Genomic DNA, 13,877 nt, shown 5'->3' on the forward strand with positions numbered 1-13,877 from the left:
TGGTCCTGTTTCCATGATTTGAATTCTGATTCAAATACTAGTCAACTGAGCACGTGCACAAAGGACCAAGGAATGACAACGAAAAGCACTTTGAAGTGTTTTAAAGATACAGTTAGCAATTCGTCAAAGCGTATTAGGTGGCTGTAGCCTAGTTCTTTTTCTTACCTATTGCCAATGTCACACAGTAATACACTATCAATGTAGACAATTTCCGTCATGCTGTTAATCTTTACACAGCTAGAATATTGAATTAAGAAATTACTAATACACGTTATAAACCAAAATAATTTCCAACTCTGACGTTTAAATGAGTGGTTATTTGTTGTCACACATCAACAAATGCTAATAGAAAACTAGAACACTAAAGATGGGTAAGCCGTCTTTCGTGCGTGCACACACTCATTTGTTCTTTGTCATCCTGATTTCCTGCACCCTTTCATTACCTCCTTTCTTTCCGTCTCACACTCTCGTACGCGTCCTTGTTTATTGATGGGCAAAATGGTCTTCTGGGCTCAGCGTCACGCCAACATGCTTGAACCGGGAGTAAGGCGCTAAAGAACAACAGCAATGCACATTGGATGTAAATAGATTACTACGATTTACACTTCTAACCAGAACTGAGCTCGTTCTCCGTCGTGCTTTCTCGGTGTGAGGATAAGCACATCACCATGGACCTGTCATTTATGGCTGCGCAGGTAGGTCATTTCACGGCAAACCTTCACATTTAACGTCTTTCCCAAGAAATTACCAGTTGAAAAAAAACCTTAAAACTTAATATCGACCTCTCGAGCTTGGCAGTTTCATGAACTTTAGCTTGTGTTTTGGTAATCTCTGTACCTTAAATTACCGAATTTCTTATAAGCTTCTCTGTGTAACAAATTTTAGCTTGATTGCTGATCACGGATACCTTCTTCCGTGTAATGAAAATGCACCTGTAGCCTGCATGCAAAATGTAGTGATGTGATAAAACGCTGGTTAAAAGCGATTGCTTAAATATGTAATCATATTTATATTATTATATAGGGGTGATATAATAACATAGATTATTAACGAAATGATATTGGAAGTGTTATAATAAGCTTTAATTTGAAATGTTTTAGCCTGACTAGACGTAGTTCTTAGCAACCTGTTTTAACAATTTTCGTCAGCCTAAAAAATCAGCAAATTGGACATATAATACACTGTAAAGTTCATACTAGGACAGTTGAAATCTGCAATGGTGGCCGTCATGTTGTCAGCATTTCCCAGTGACTTTTCAAGGTAGAGGTTGCATGATCGTTATCCATGTCAGACAAGATAAAGGGTTAACGTTTGTTTAGGGGGGATGTTGTGACTGCTGGACGTACGACATTCGTCTTGTCCCTCCAGGATAAAATGATAACGAAATCGTAAAGAAAGAATAGAAACAAGATAGCTACTGAATAGGATACCGTTTCTTTTTAATAACGTTTGATAACGTTTATGAATGTGTATATTATAGAGTTGAAAATTGCAGTAACTGATTTGAAATATGTATGTACCGGATGTGCCTAAAAAACAAACAAATAGGTCACTCAATAAATTGGTGGCATATTTGAAGGGCGTGTTCATTGAAAATTGGGTGGACCAGGCACACTAATCTTGTAACCTGACAGACCACCAAACCTATAAATAGAGAAATATACCCTGGTGGAAATAATACACTAAAGTGGAATGCACTACACATTGTTACATGCAGCATGATGCAAAGCCCTCATTTTTAACTTTTTTTTTTTTTTTTGGCAAAGATGATCATCAGTTTAGGGAAGTCAACTCTAATAAGCATTTTGTGTTGTCATTGTAATCACTAACAATAGTTGTATTAGTAATCCCTAGATGTACGGTAATGTTTAATTAATTAACCAGTGTTGGAGTTTAATACAAACAAGACAACTGGGCAAACATAGTTTTACCCGGCTGGCATTTACTCCAGCATCTGAAATGCTTGAGGTTTTCTGAGGGAGGAATATAGGATTTGAGTGGTTTTAATGTTCCTAGAGACATAGACATATACAACATCACATTAAAAAACATTCACAAACACACAACACAATTACAATAGTGTATAGTTAAAAACTATAAAAATAAAATTATAATGTGACACAAACTTACTGTTACACTAAACACATCCTTCAAAATAATGACCAGATGTCACGTATGACCGTGCCCCCCTCCGTTAGCTGTCACTCCAAACTCCCTCGTGTCTGTGTTTCGTACCTGTTTACCCCGCCCGCTCGTTCGTCTCTGTGATTACCTTGTTTGTTACCACGCCCCGTGTTATTACCGTCACCTGCCCCTCGTTAGATTCCTTGTATTTAAGCCCCTGAGTCTCCCTTGTCCTTTGTCTGGTATTTTGTGTGATTGATTTGGATGTTTGACTGTTTGCTCATCGTATACCTGGCCGTAGTGTGTTCTTGTTTTTGATTCTTTTCTGTACTCGTGTTCCCCTGTCGTTGTTATGCCCGTGTTTGCGTGTTATACGGACTGCCCTCCTGTTATTGACCCTGCCTGGCTAAGCGACGACGATGATGGTAACTCCTTTAATAAATCTCGCTCTTCTCAGCGATTGTGTCCGTCTCCTCGCTCCGTGGCGCGAGCCACGTTACATAATACCAGACCTTACAAGGACACAGCGAGAGAGCGAGACTCTGGTAAGTTCAATCGCTGTAATGAGATGTTGGCTGGTTTAATTCGGTTCGACTCTCCGGTATTACAGCGTGAACGAACCAGAGACAGGAATTCCCCTTGCGCTGTGGGTACAGGGGAGTCTCGTCGCTGTAAAAACAAGGCGAAATCACTTTCGGTTTCTAGCTTTAGCGACGAGCTCCCTGATAAGCGCTACGTGTCTGCCCGACTCGACACACGCTACAGGGAGGAGCAACCTGTAGCGCGAGATTCGGGTAGACGGAATGAATGTGCAGACGAGCGTTGGCTTGGCTCTCGGTTGGCTTTCAAAAGCCATTGTGAGCTCCCGATACCTCCGACGAGGTGGAGTCACAATGAAAGCCACCGAGAAGCAGTTGTGTCTGTATGTTCTTCCAGGCGCAGACCAGACCGGGGAAGGAAGACCACGCCCCCGGTTCAGAGCCCCGCCGCCACAGCGCATGACATCGTCGTCCTCCCGGAAGCCGCTCCCCGAAGGCCCCCCAAGAAAATTTTGGGGGGGAGTACTAGCCACTCAACCCAGGAGTGGCCGGCTCGGACCCCCGATGACGTCAGTATGGCAGACACGCCCCCCGATGACGTCAGTATGGCGGACACGCCCCCCGAGGACGTCAGTGTGGCGACTCCGCCCCCCGAGGACGTCAGTGTGGCGACTCCGCCCCCCGAGGACGTCAGTGCGGCGACTCCGCCCCCCGAGGACGTCAGTGCGGCGACTCCGCCCCCCGAGGACGTCAGTGCGGCGACTCCGCCCCCCGAGGACGTCATGTCACGTCTGCGGCCTGTTCCCGCGATCCCGAGGAGGTCGTCCACGCCGGTTCCTGTCCCCGCTGCCCGTCGGCAGTCCACGCCGGCTCCTGTTCCCGCTGCCCGCCTGCCGGCTCCTGTTCCCGCTGCCCGCCTGCCGGCTCCTGTCCCCGCTGCCCGCCAGCGGACCTCGCCTGTCCCCGCTGCCCGCCAGCGGACCTCGCCTGTCCCCGCTGCCCGCCAGCGGACCTCGCCTGTCCCCGCTGCCCGCCAGCGGACCTCGCCTGTCCCCGCTGCCCGCCAGCGGACCCCGCCTGTTGCCCTTGGGACTGTGCTGCCCCCTGTTGGGCATGGACTTTGTGTTCCCCCTGCTCCGCCATGTGCCTCCTATGTTCCGTTGCCCGTGTTCCCCTTGCTCCCTGGTCCCATCCCTGGTTTTGTTTTGGTCCCTGTCCCCGTGGTTGTGTCTGTTCGTGTCCATGTTCCTGTTCCTGTGTCTGTTTCCTGTGGTGTCATCTCTGTCCCTGTCCCCATGTCTGTTCCCCAAGTTGTCACCCACCTTGTGCCAGTACCTGTCTCCGTTGTTCATGGTGTCTTTGCCTCTGTGTTTGCCTCCGCCCTGTCCCCTGGCCCCGCTCCCGTGTCTGTTCCCGGTCCTGTCTCGTCTGGCCCTGCCCCTATTCCTCGCCCTGGCCCTGTCGGGTCTCATTGTGTCCCCTGTTCTGCCCAGTCCCTACCCGGCTCCTGGCCAGGCTCTGCTCCCCTGTCTCCAGTCCCTGCCATGCCCCTGGTCCCTTGTCCTGTGTCCCGTGGTCCCCTGCCCTGTCTGCCCTTGCGTGCCCCGGAGTGGCACGCCTTGAGGGGGAGTACTGTCACGTATGACCGTGCCCCCCTCCGTTAGCTGTCACTCCAAACTCCCTCGTGTCTGTGTTTCGTACCTGTTTACCCCGCCCGCTCGTTCGTCTCTGTGATTACCTTGTTTGTTACCACGCCCCGTGTTATTACCGTCACCTGCCCCTCGTTAGATTCCTTGTATTTAAGCCCCTGAGTCTCCCTTGTCCTTTGTCTGGTATTTTGTGTGATTGATTTGGATGTTTGACTGTTTGCTCATCGTATACCTGGCCGTAGTGTGTTCTTGTTTTTGATTCTTTTCTGTACTCGTGTTCCCCTGTCGTTGTTATGCCCGTGTTTGCGTGTTATACGGACTGCCCTCCTGTTATTGACCCTGCCTGGCTAAGCGACGACGATGATGGTAACTCCTTTAATAAATCTCGCTCTTCTCAGCGATTGTGTCCGTCTCCTCGCTCCGTGGCGCGAGCCACGTTACACCAGACAGTTGTTGAATATGTGTTGAATTTATGAGCCACAGAGTCAGAATACCTGAAGCAGAACCCTTGAGGCTGATGTATGACACCAGAGCTTTGTGGTACTACTGTGTTCATTAGAAATGACAAGTAAATGAGTAAGTAAATCAGTTATGGTCCAGCTGTCTGAGGTGAAGGTGAAAGAGATGAAAATTCCCAATGTGACAACAATCACTGGAAAAATGGATATGTGATGTAAAGAACATATATAGGTTTTGTTAAAAACTTTAATACAGTTTGAAATGTATCATATTATGCTATAAAACTGTTCATACATTAAAATGCAAAATCAATAAAGTTGTGATAGAAAACATTTGAGTTAGATTATTTCAGTGATAGTACTTACCTGGTTGTACAATTAGAGAAAAGTGCACAAAACACTCAAAAACACCATGAGTTTGATTCCCAGGTGGAACACATGCCGTCATACTGATAAATACGTAAGACTGCCTGCCAAATGCTGAAATTAACTGATGAGTCTTTCATAGCTATAATAAATGAATAATAAATAATAATATTATTTTTATTATTATTATTAATATGCAATAATAAACACTAGTATCTTGTTTGTTGGATTTCTCATCTAATTGTGCATGACTGACGTAAAATATTAACTCTCATATTTACTCTTTCTTCTATCCTCTTAAATGTAAGGTATTTTATGGAGTAACATTATTATAGAAATAAAGGAGATGCATGCTGATCAGTAAAAATATCTAAACATTTACAAAAGACAGATCAATAATCATTACACTGCACCTTAAGAATACTGTGTAATGGATTTCCATAATGTGTAGTCGTAAGAGCACATTACAGCCTTCCTGCCCATATAGAGAATGCTATTTAATAATTTTTTTGATCAGTAAAATCTATCTAATTTATTTTAACTAAACAATCTTTCTTCTTACAGGGTGTGTGATTTTGTACCAGTCATTTTAAAGACCAATTAATTTGTATATCAGAAAAAGGATGCAAATTCATGCAAAATCATATTGGAGTTATGTGAACACAAAATGAGTGAAAGTAGGCCGGCTGAGGTAGAGCTACTCCATTAACGCAGAGCACAGAGCACAGAGTAGAGAGCACAGAGTACAGAGTAGAGAGTACAGAGTACAGATAGAGTCTTCATGTGTGACATGTCCTTGTGTGCCCTCATCAACAAGATGTCTTACTGTTAAAATCAAAGCCTATTTAGCTTTGCCTTCTCAGCTACAGGCAACGGAGTGTGTGTGTGTGCATCTCAAAGTGTGCAAGAACTTGCTATCTCTGTGTTCTGTCATATCTTTTTTTGCTTTATGTCCCCTGATAGAAAGCTTTAAACTGTTTTAATATCAACTTTATAATGTGCCTTGCGAATATGCAAGTCATACGTGTCAAAGGAAGGAGTTAAGTTCTGATAACATGTACATTCTTAGCAGATTAGTTTAAAACCTTACTTTAAGGCTTACTTATTTAGTTCAGAAAACATATTGCCAGATTTAATGTGACATTAGAAGCAAACAGAACTATGTGTCAGGAATAGCACATGATCTCCGTGCAGATGCGGTTCACCTGCTACTCATGGCCCCTCCCCTTCACAACTATTTAAGCTTCCTCCTCTCTCTTCCGGGTTGTGAAGTATTGTTGCCATGCCACGTACCGAGCGTTCTCTCTGTGTTTCTGCATTTCTGTGTACCGACCTCTGCTCTCCTCCTAGACCTCGTTCCCTGCCTAGTCCCTCTGTACCTCCTGGCTTCTGTCTCACCGGCATGACCCTGGACTGTCCTGACTACGATTACAATACTCCTGCACAACACACCCTGAACGGAGTAACCCACCTGTTCGATTGCTCTGTGATCGTTGTTTCAATAAAAGCGGCTATTATCCGAGTGCACATGTTCCGACAATAAACAGCAACATTCAAAGTCTCAGATAAGCAGTAGTGAATAGCAGTAGTGAATAGCAGTGGCATACGCAGGCTGTAGTGAATAGCAGTGGCATACGCAGGCAGTAGTGAATAGCAGTGGCATACGCAGGCAGAAGTGAATAGCAGTGGTATACGCAGGCAGTAGTGAATAGCAGTGGCATACGTAGTCAGTAGTCAGTAGTGAATAGCAGTGGCATACGCAGGCAGTAGTGAATAGCAGTGGCATACGCAGGCAGTAGTGAATAGCAGTGGCATACGCAGGCAGTAGTGAATAGCAGTGGCATACGCAGGCAGTAGTGAATAGCAGTGGCATACGCAGGCAGTAGTGAATAGCAGTGGCATACGCAGGCAGTAGTGAATATGTGGCATACGCAGGCAGTAGTGAATAGCAGTGGCATACGCAGGCAGTAGTGAATATGTGGCATACGCAGGCAGTAGTGAATAGCAGTCGCATACCCAGGCTTCCTTGGCTTGAGTGAGCCAAACAGGAATGATGCACAACACTGGTGGGCTTAAATGCAGTGAGAAGAGACTGGAGATGCTCTGAGAGCTGCTCTGACATGATTTAAAAGAATAATGAAAGTAAACAACTGAGCCCAACAATGCAGTTCACACCTTTGAAAAAAAATACAAATACTTGTAGTTTGGCAGTTTTCAGTGCAGTGTAGTGTGGTTACCATCAAATTTATGAAACTAGCCAATCAATCACAATTTATTTATATAGTGCTTTTTACAACAGCAGCTTTACAAGAGTCCAACCTCCTAGTGAGCAAGCCAAGGGCGACAGTGACAAGGAAAAACTCCCTAAGAGCATGAGGAAGAAACCTTGAGAGGAACCAAGCTTCAGGGGGGAACCCATCCTCCTCTGGCCGATGCCATAACAACAATCAGAGATCTTCAAATAATAAATGATAAATAAATAATTCTCATCTCAGTGCGCGAGTTCCGGGCATACAGATTATGGACACACAATAAGATGATCATGATGGAGATGACCAGGGACGGACTGGCCATCGGGCATACCGGGCATTTTCCCGGTGGGCCGACGTGCTATTTGGGCCGACAGTCCTGACACTTTTTTATCTATTTATATATTGGTCTGACCGGCCCATAAAACAAGTAGATCAGTGGGCCCATTCAGATGGAGGCTGGCTGATTGACACTTGTCTGGCGAATCACATTAACACACCTTTCGCGATGCTCCTGCTGCCTGCATAATGCATTTGGCAAAAAAAGTCAGCGCGAGAGTTTACCGGTCCTTAAACACGCTGGTATGCAGCCCATTGGTTATTTTCTTTACTGACACAGAGCTGTACCAATCATATCATCAAACACCCCCTCCTCCATGCGCCGGTGCGTAGTGCAATCTAACGTTGATTAACATAACGTATGTGAGTATCTGAGATGGAGAAAAAGCGCAAAGGAGGTGCAGAGAAACTACGACAAAAAAGAAGCTTGAACTTCAAGTAAACGCTGCCAAATGTATAAAAATTACTCAAATGTTTGCCACAGCAGGGCCTTCATCAGCTCCCGTGGCCGATGACAGTGGTGGCGGTGGCCAGTGGACAGAAACATGTACTGAACGTGCGGTAAGCCTGACTCCTTTCAGAGCAGCTATAAATGAGTAGGGTTAAGCAACCAAACCCTTTGCCAAATCTGATAAATTGATAAAACATCAATAAAATCATTTTGGCTAATGTTCTATGGCCGAGTTAGTTTGTATTGTAAATGCAAAAGGTAAAATAAGTGAATAACGTCCTTACCTCTATTATAAGACTTTGTGTACACTGACTGTATGAGAAAATAAGCCTATTTTAGTACTTTTATGTCTTCCATTCTGAACTAAATAGTCTTAAATGTGAGAACACTTTTAAAACCTCCATTCACCAACAAAAACAGTACTAAGTCACTCAGCAGGCAGCATTCTATTTTCATTATTATACTATTAATATTTGTGGGGTGAGTAGTAGGCTAGACTAAGGCTATGCTTGGTAGGAAGGGGAAATGTTTGGTAGCTTTTATGGAGGTGTTTAGGGACAATGTACAGAAATTAAAGGAAATTACACTTTTTAAAATGGTAATTTTGTTTATTGCCTGTGCCATATGCCAATGCTGCTGTGTGCCTCTTCACAAATCTTCATAAATCCAATATTTCTAGGTGTATTTTTAAAGCCACCATTCAATTAAACTGAGTTACTGGGCAGTTTTCTGATTTTGTTATTAGGCCATTGATTGTTTAACTTGTAAGCCTAGGTTTAGCTACTTTTTCGCCTGGATGTGTTTGGGGGAATTTAGCCTAGCTGGCTAAAGAAAATTTAGGCTCTAATTAAAGAAAATCTTATTTTTTACAAGGACAATTTTTTTTGCCAGTATTATGCCAATGCAGCTGTGTGTCTGTTTTTCTGATAAAACAACAATAATTAATTCCTTATGTTGAGATAAAAAAAAACATACATTCATTCTTTTGACTGGGTAAGTTCACAATTTATTGAGTACTACTCTTGGAAGAGTTAGCATCTGATCCTTTATTTTTCATCTCTATTCTTTCTTTCTCTTGTCTTCCTCCCTGAAACACATAGGCACACCCAGTTGGATGAATGCTGCATTCATTACTGTGATGGAGTGGTTCAATATGCATTTTCATACTGTTAATAAACAAAACTTTTTGAAAGTATTTAATGATTTAAAAATTATTTAATTTCACTCTCACTAATTCCTGTAAACTCATGGCATGGCTTAGGGTACATGGTTTTAAAGAGTGTAAACTGTTGGTATACACATTCAAAAAACTGAAAAGTGTGAAAAGCGTTATCGAGTGTGAGTGGGCCGGTCTGGTCCAAAAATGCCAGGGCCGATTTTTTGTCCCAGTCCGCCCCTGGAGATGACTGAAGAGGCTACGCTGGTGGATGGGAAATTTAAATATAAGAAACTTTCAGATGGAAGTACAAACAAAAATAGTGTTATTTACACTTTATGTAGGAAGGAGTTCGCTTATCCAGTGATGTCAGTAACGCGTTACTTAGTAACGCGTTACTCTAATCTTACCACTTTTTTCGGTAACGAGTAATATAACGCGCTACTATTTCCAGTCCAGTAATCAGATTAAAGTTACTTATCCAAATAACTGTGCGTTACTATTTTTATTTTCCCTAGTAAAAATATATATTTTTGCTTTCTTCTTGGCTCAGTTCTACTTTTGCGTCTGACCGTAGCACTCGACTCCCCACGCTGCGCGCGACCCTGTGAGAGCGCGAGCGCGTTTTACAAGTCATTTTTTGCAGTGTCCTCCCGTAACGATGTGTGGTAGTATAAAGAAACACCCCTCAAAAACAGGGGAAGGAACATTTACCTGAAGAATTTTAATGTTGCACTGTGTTCCACGTTTGAAAAGTGCTGGAATTTTGACTAACGTCGCCTACTTTAAAATGCTTGAAATTGTAATGGTATTTCGTTTCACAAGCTGTCTGACTGAACAGGGGTGGGTTTCCCGAAACATTCGTAGCGCTAAGTACTTCTTAACCTCGTACGTTTCATACGAGGTTACGAAGTACTTGGCGCTATGAACGTTTCGGGAAACCCACCCCAGTTCGCTTGTATTACGTTTACAAATAAATTTACAAATAATACCGCGCAGCTACACAAACGTAATGTCAGGAGATACTGTAGCGACACGGCGAGTATCGCCCTTTAAGTGACACGGGGGGGGGGGGGGGACTGCGCGCGCCAGGGTTGCGTTATCAATAAAGTTTCCCTCCTCGGGATTTTTGGATTAAGCAGTTTCTGCCTCGGTTACCGAACCTGCTTCAATACATTGTTACTGTTAATAATGCACTTCCAATAAAGTGAGTATTGGAAAAAATTATTTTGCTGCTGAATGTAACTACTAAAGTAACTTGTAATCTAACGTAGTTACTTTTAAAATCAAGTAATATGTAACGTAACTAAGTTACTTTTAAAAGGAGTAATCAGTAATAAGTAATCGGATTACTTTCTCAAGGTAACTTAGCCATCACTGCGCTTATCACAGGAGCACTTCCACCCTTCGTTACCACCTCGACGCAAAACATGTTGCGGCTAAAGCTGGGCGTACACTGTGCGATATTTTAAATCGTGTACTCAGCTCCAGCTCAAACTGTACGACTAAATCGCAGGGAGAGTCGGCTCGTGGAGCTGCTTCAACAGTGCGATACTCTCACGAGGAGCGATTTGAATTTCAAACATGTTTGATGTTCTTGCGACGCTGCGATTTCTGATCGGGAGTTGGTCGTGAGGTGTGAATCGTTCCTCGTTTACCTGTGTAAACTATAGCTACGATGCACGACACGCGATTGAGCCGAAACGAGTGAAAAATCGGCTGAAAATGGGCCAAAAATCGCACAGTGTACGCCCAGCTTAACGCGCAGATCAGTAATGATAACTTGGCTGCTAAATGTATTCCTAGTACGATAGGGTGACCAAACGTCCGTAATTCACATCCTGTGAGGAAACGTCCTGGTTTTTAAATGACCTTCATTGGACCATTAAGACTGGATTAAACTTTCGCGAATGGCCGTAGCGCGACTCCGCACGCGTTTATACATGATGCGTCACATTATTTGTGTTGTCCGCTTTCTGTGGTCGAAGATAAATGCTTACAAGAAGCGCTGTGAATTGCGTCAACTGATGCAAGTTACGAACTACCGTCCAGGGGTGAGTTTCCCAAAACGTTCTTAGCGCCAAGTACTTCTTAACCTCGTACGTAAGAACGAGGTGACGAAGTACTTGGCACTAAGAATGTTTTGGGGAAACTCACCCCAGAAAGACAATGTCGAAGAAAATCCAGCAGCTGTATGATGAGGAAAGAATTAAAACAGGTTATTGTGAAGAGTGCCACAAATGTGGCTCTGACTGGGGATCACTGGACCTCTGTTAGCAACAAGAATGATCTTGGTGTGACAGCTCATATTATAGATGATGAAGATCCAGTCATTTGCTTTGAGCATGCAGAAGACCACTTCTAGGCACTATGAAGATGCCTATGGCAGAGGCCTGGGAAATTAAAGAAAGTCTACCATCTAAAATGGTATTAAAAAACATCTTCTGATTTACTTCAATTCTTCCAATATCCTGAGCAAAACTCCCTAAATTAAACAACATTTTTGGTCAGAATTTCAAATGTTCTGAACTGTTTTCTGCACACTACACATATATTGGTCTTCGTAGTAGACTGGTGGAAAAATAAACAAGATGTTGAAGATTATGATTATGTTCATTGATTCATTCATCATTCAAACTTAAATTAATATTTCTCATGTTAAATACTGAAATGCGATTAAAATGCGATTAATTTAGATTAATTAATTACAAAGCTTCCGATTAATTCGATTAATTTTTTAAATCGCGTCCCACCCCTAATATATATATATATATATATATATATATATATATATATATATATATATATATATATATATACAGTTGTGATCAAATTTATTCAACCCCCAATGCTGCGAAGGGTTTTATGGAATTCAGTGCACATTTGTAATTGTGTTCATAATGAAATCTTACAAGGACTTGTTAAAGAACTAAATGCAACTAAGATAGCATCAATTTTTTTTGTCATAAAGTATTAAATGGCCTTTTTGTGATTTCTTCATTGACACAATTATTCAACCCCTTTACGACTACCACTCCTAAGAACAGAGGTTCATTCCAGTGTTTTCCATCAGGTATTGAAAACATCTGTGGATGTCAACGAGCAGCAATCAAGCATGATAAGCACCAATTAGGCAGATTTAAAAGGACTGTGATACTCAGCTCCTTCTAGACATCTACTGGTGTGTTTCCAAGCATGGTGAAGGCAAGAGAATGGTCCCAGAAGACAAGAGAAGAGGTTATTGCTCTTCACAAGAATGGCAATGGATATAAAAAGATTGCGAAGTTGTTAAATATTCCAAGAGACACTATCGGAAGTATCATTCGCAAGTTCAAGTTAAAGGGCACAGTGGAAACGTTACCTGGTCGTGGCAGAAAGAAGATCCTGACCGCGACTGCTGTGCGCTACCTGAAGCGTAATGTGGAGAAAAATCCCCGCGTGACTGCTAAGGAACTGAAAAAAGACCTGTCAGATGTGGGCACTGAAGTTTCAGCTCAGACAATAAGGCGCGCACTGCATAACGAAGACCTCCATGCCAGAACGCCCAGACGCACCCCCTTGCTGACTCCAAAGAACAAGAAAAGTCGACTGCAGTATGCCAAAAGTCATGTGGACAAGCCACAAAGGTTTTGGAACAGTGTACTGTGGTCAGATGAAACTAAATTAGAACAGTTTGGGACAATGGACCAGCGCTATGTTTGGAGAAGGACGAACCAGGCTTATGAACAAAAGAACACCTTGCCTACTGTGAAGCATGGCAGGGGGTCAATTATGCTTTGGGGCTGTTTTGCTTCTAATGGTACAGGAAAGCTTCAACGTGTGCAGGGTACCATGAATTCCCTTCAGTACCAGGAGATCTTGGAGGAAAATGTGATGGAGTCAGTCACAAACCTGCGGCTTGGGAGACGTTGGACCTTCCAACAGGACAATGATCCGAAGCACACATCCAAGTCCACTAGAGCATGGTTGAACATGAAAGGCTGGAACATTCTAGAGTGGCCATCGCAATCACCAGACTTAAATCCAATTGAGAACCTCTGGTGGGACCTAAAGAAGGCAGTTGCAGTGCGCAAGCCTAAGAATGTGACTGAACTGGAGGCTTTTGCCCATGAAGAATGGGCTAAGATACCCATAGGTCGCTGCAAGACACTTGTGTCAAGCTATGCTTCACGCTTGAAAGCTGTCATAACTGGAAAAGGATGTTGTACTAAGTACTAAAAAATAATGTCACTAGGGGGTTGAATAAAACTGATAATGATGTGAGCACAGTAAAGACATTTGTGGTTATTCCATCATAAATATTATGTTATGTTTGTCTAATTTATAAGTGCCTCTTTGATATAATTGTAAATAAGATGACTGAAATGATCAAAATCAATGTCAAACTGGCCAAAACACTTTATTTCAGTGGGGGTTGAATAAATTTGATCACAACTGTGTATATATATATATATATATATATATATATATGTGTGTGTGTGTGTGTGTGTGTGTGTTCTCTATGTAATTCTTATTCCGTGCTAAAGTTCTTGATGGTTGGTAATAG

The 13,877-nt window shown here is 42.9% G+C and overlaps 1 protein-coding gene across 1 annotated transcript in view; it reads left to right on the plus strand.

Annotated features, from left to right (window-relative positions):
* The first annotated feature begins 381 nt into the window (after window positions 1-381).
* The window catches only part of LOC143523566 (uncharacterized protein C14orf132), a 45,955-nt gene continuing 32,459 nt past the window's right edge, over window positions 382-13,877 (plus strand). Inside the window, exon 1 of the mRNA XM_077018102.1 lies at window positions 382-695. Coding sequence (XP_076874217.1) covers window positions 669-695 — 27 coding nt within the window. The 5' untranslated portion in view covers window positions 382-668. The remainder of the gene's footprint in view (window positions 696-13,877) is intronic.

Source organism: Brachyhypopomus gauderio, chromosome 9 (genome assembly GCF_052324685.1).
Source record: "Brachyhypopomus gauderio isolate BG-103 chromosome 9, BGAUD_0.2, whole genome shotgun sequence".
NCBI lineage: Eukaryota > Metazoa > Chordata > Actinopteri > Gymnotiformes > Hypopomidae > Brachyhypopomus > Brachyhypopomus gauderio.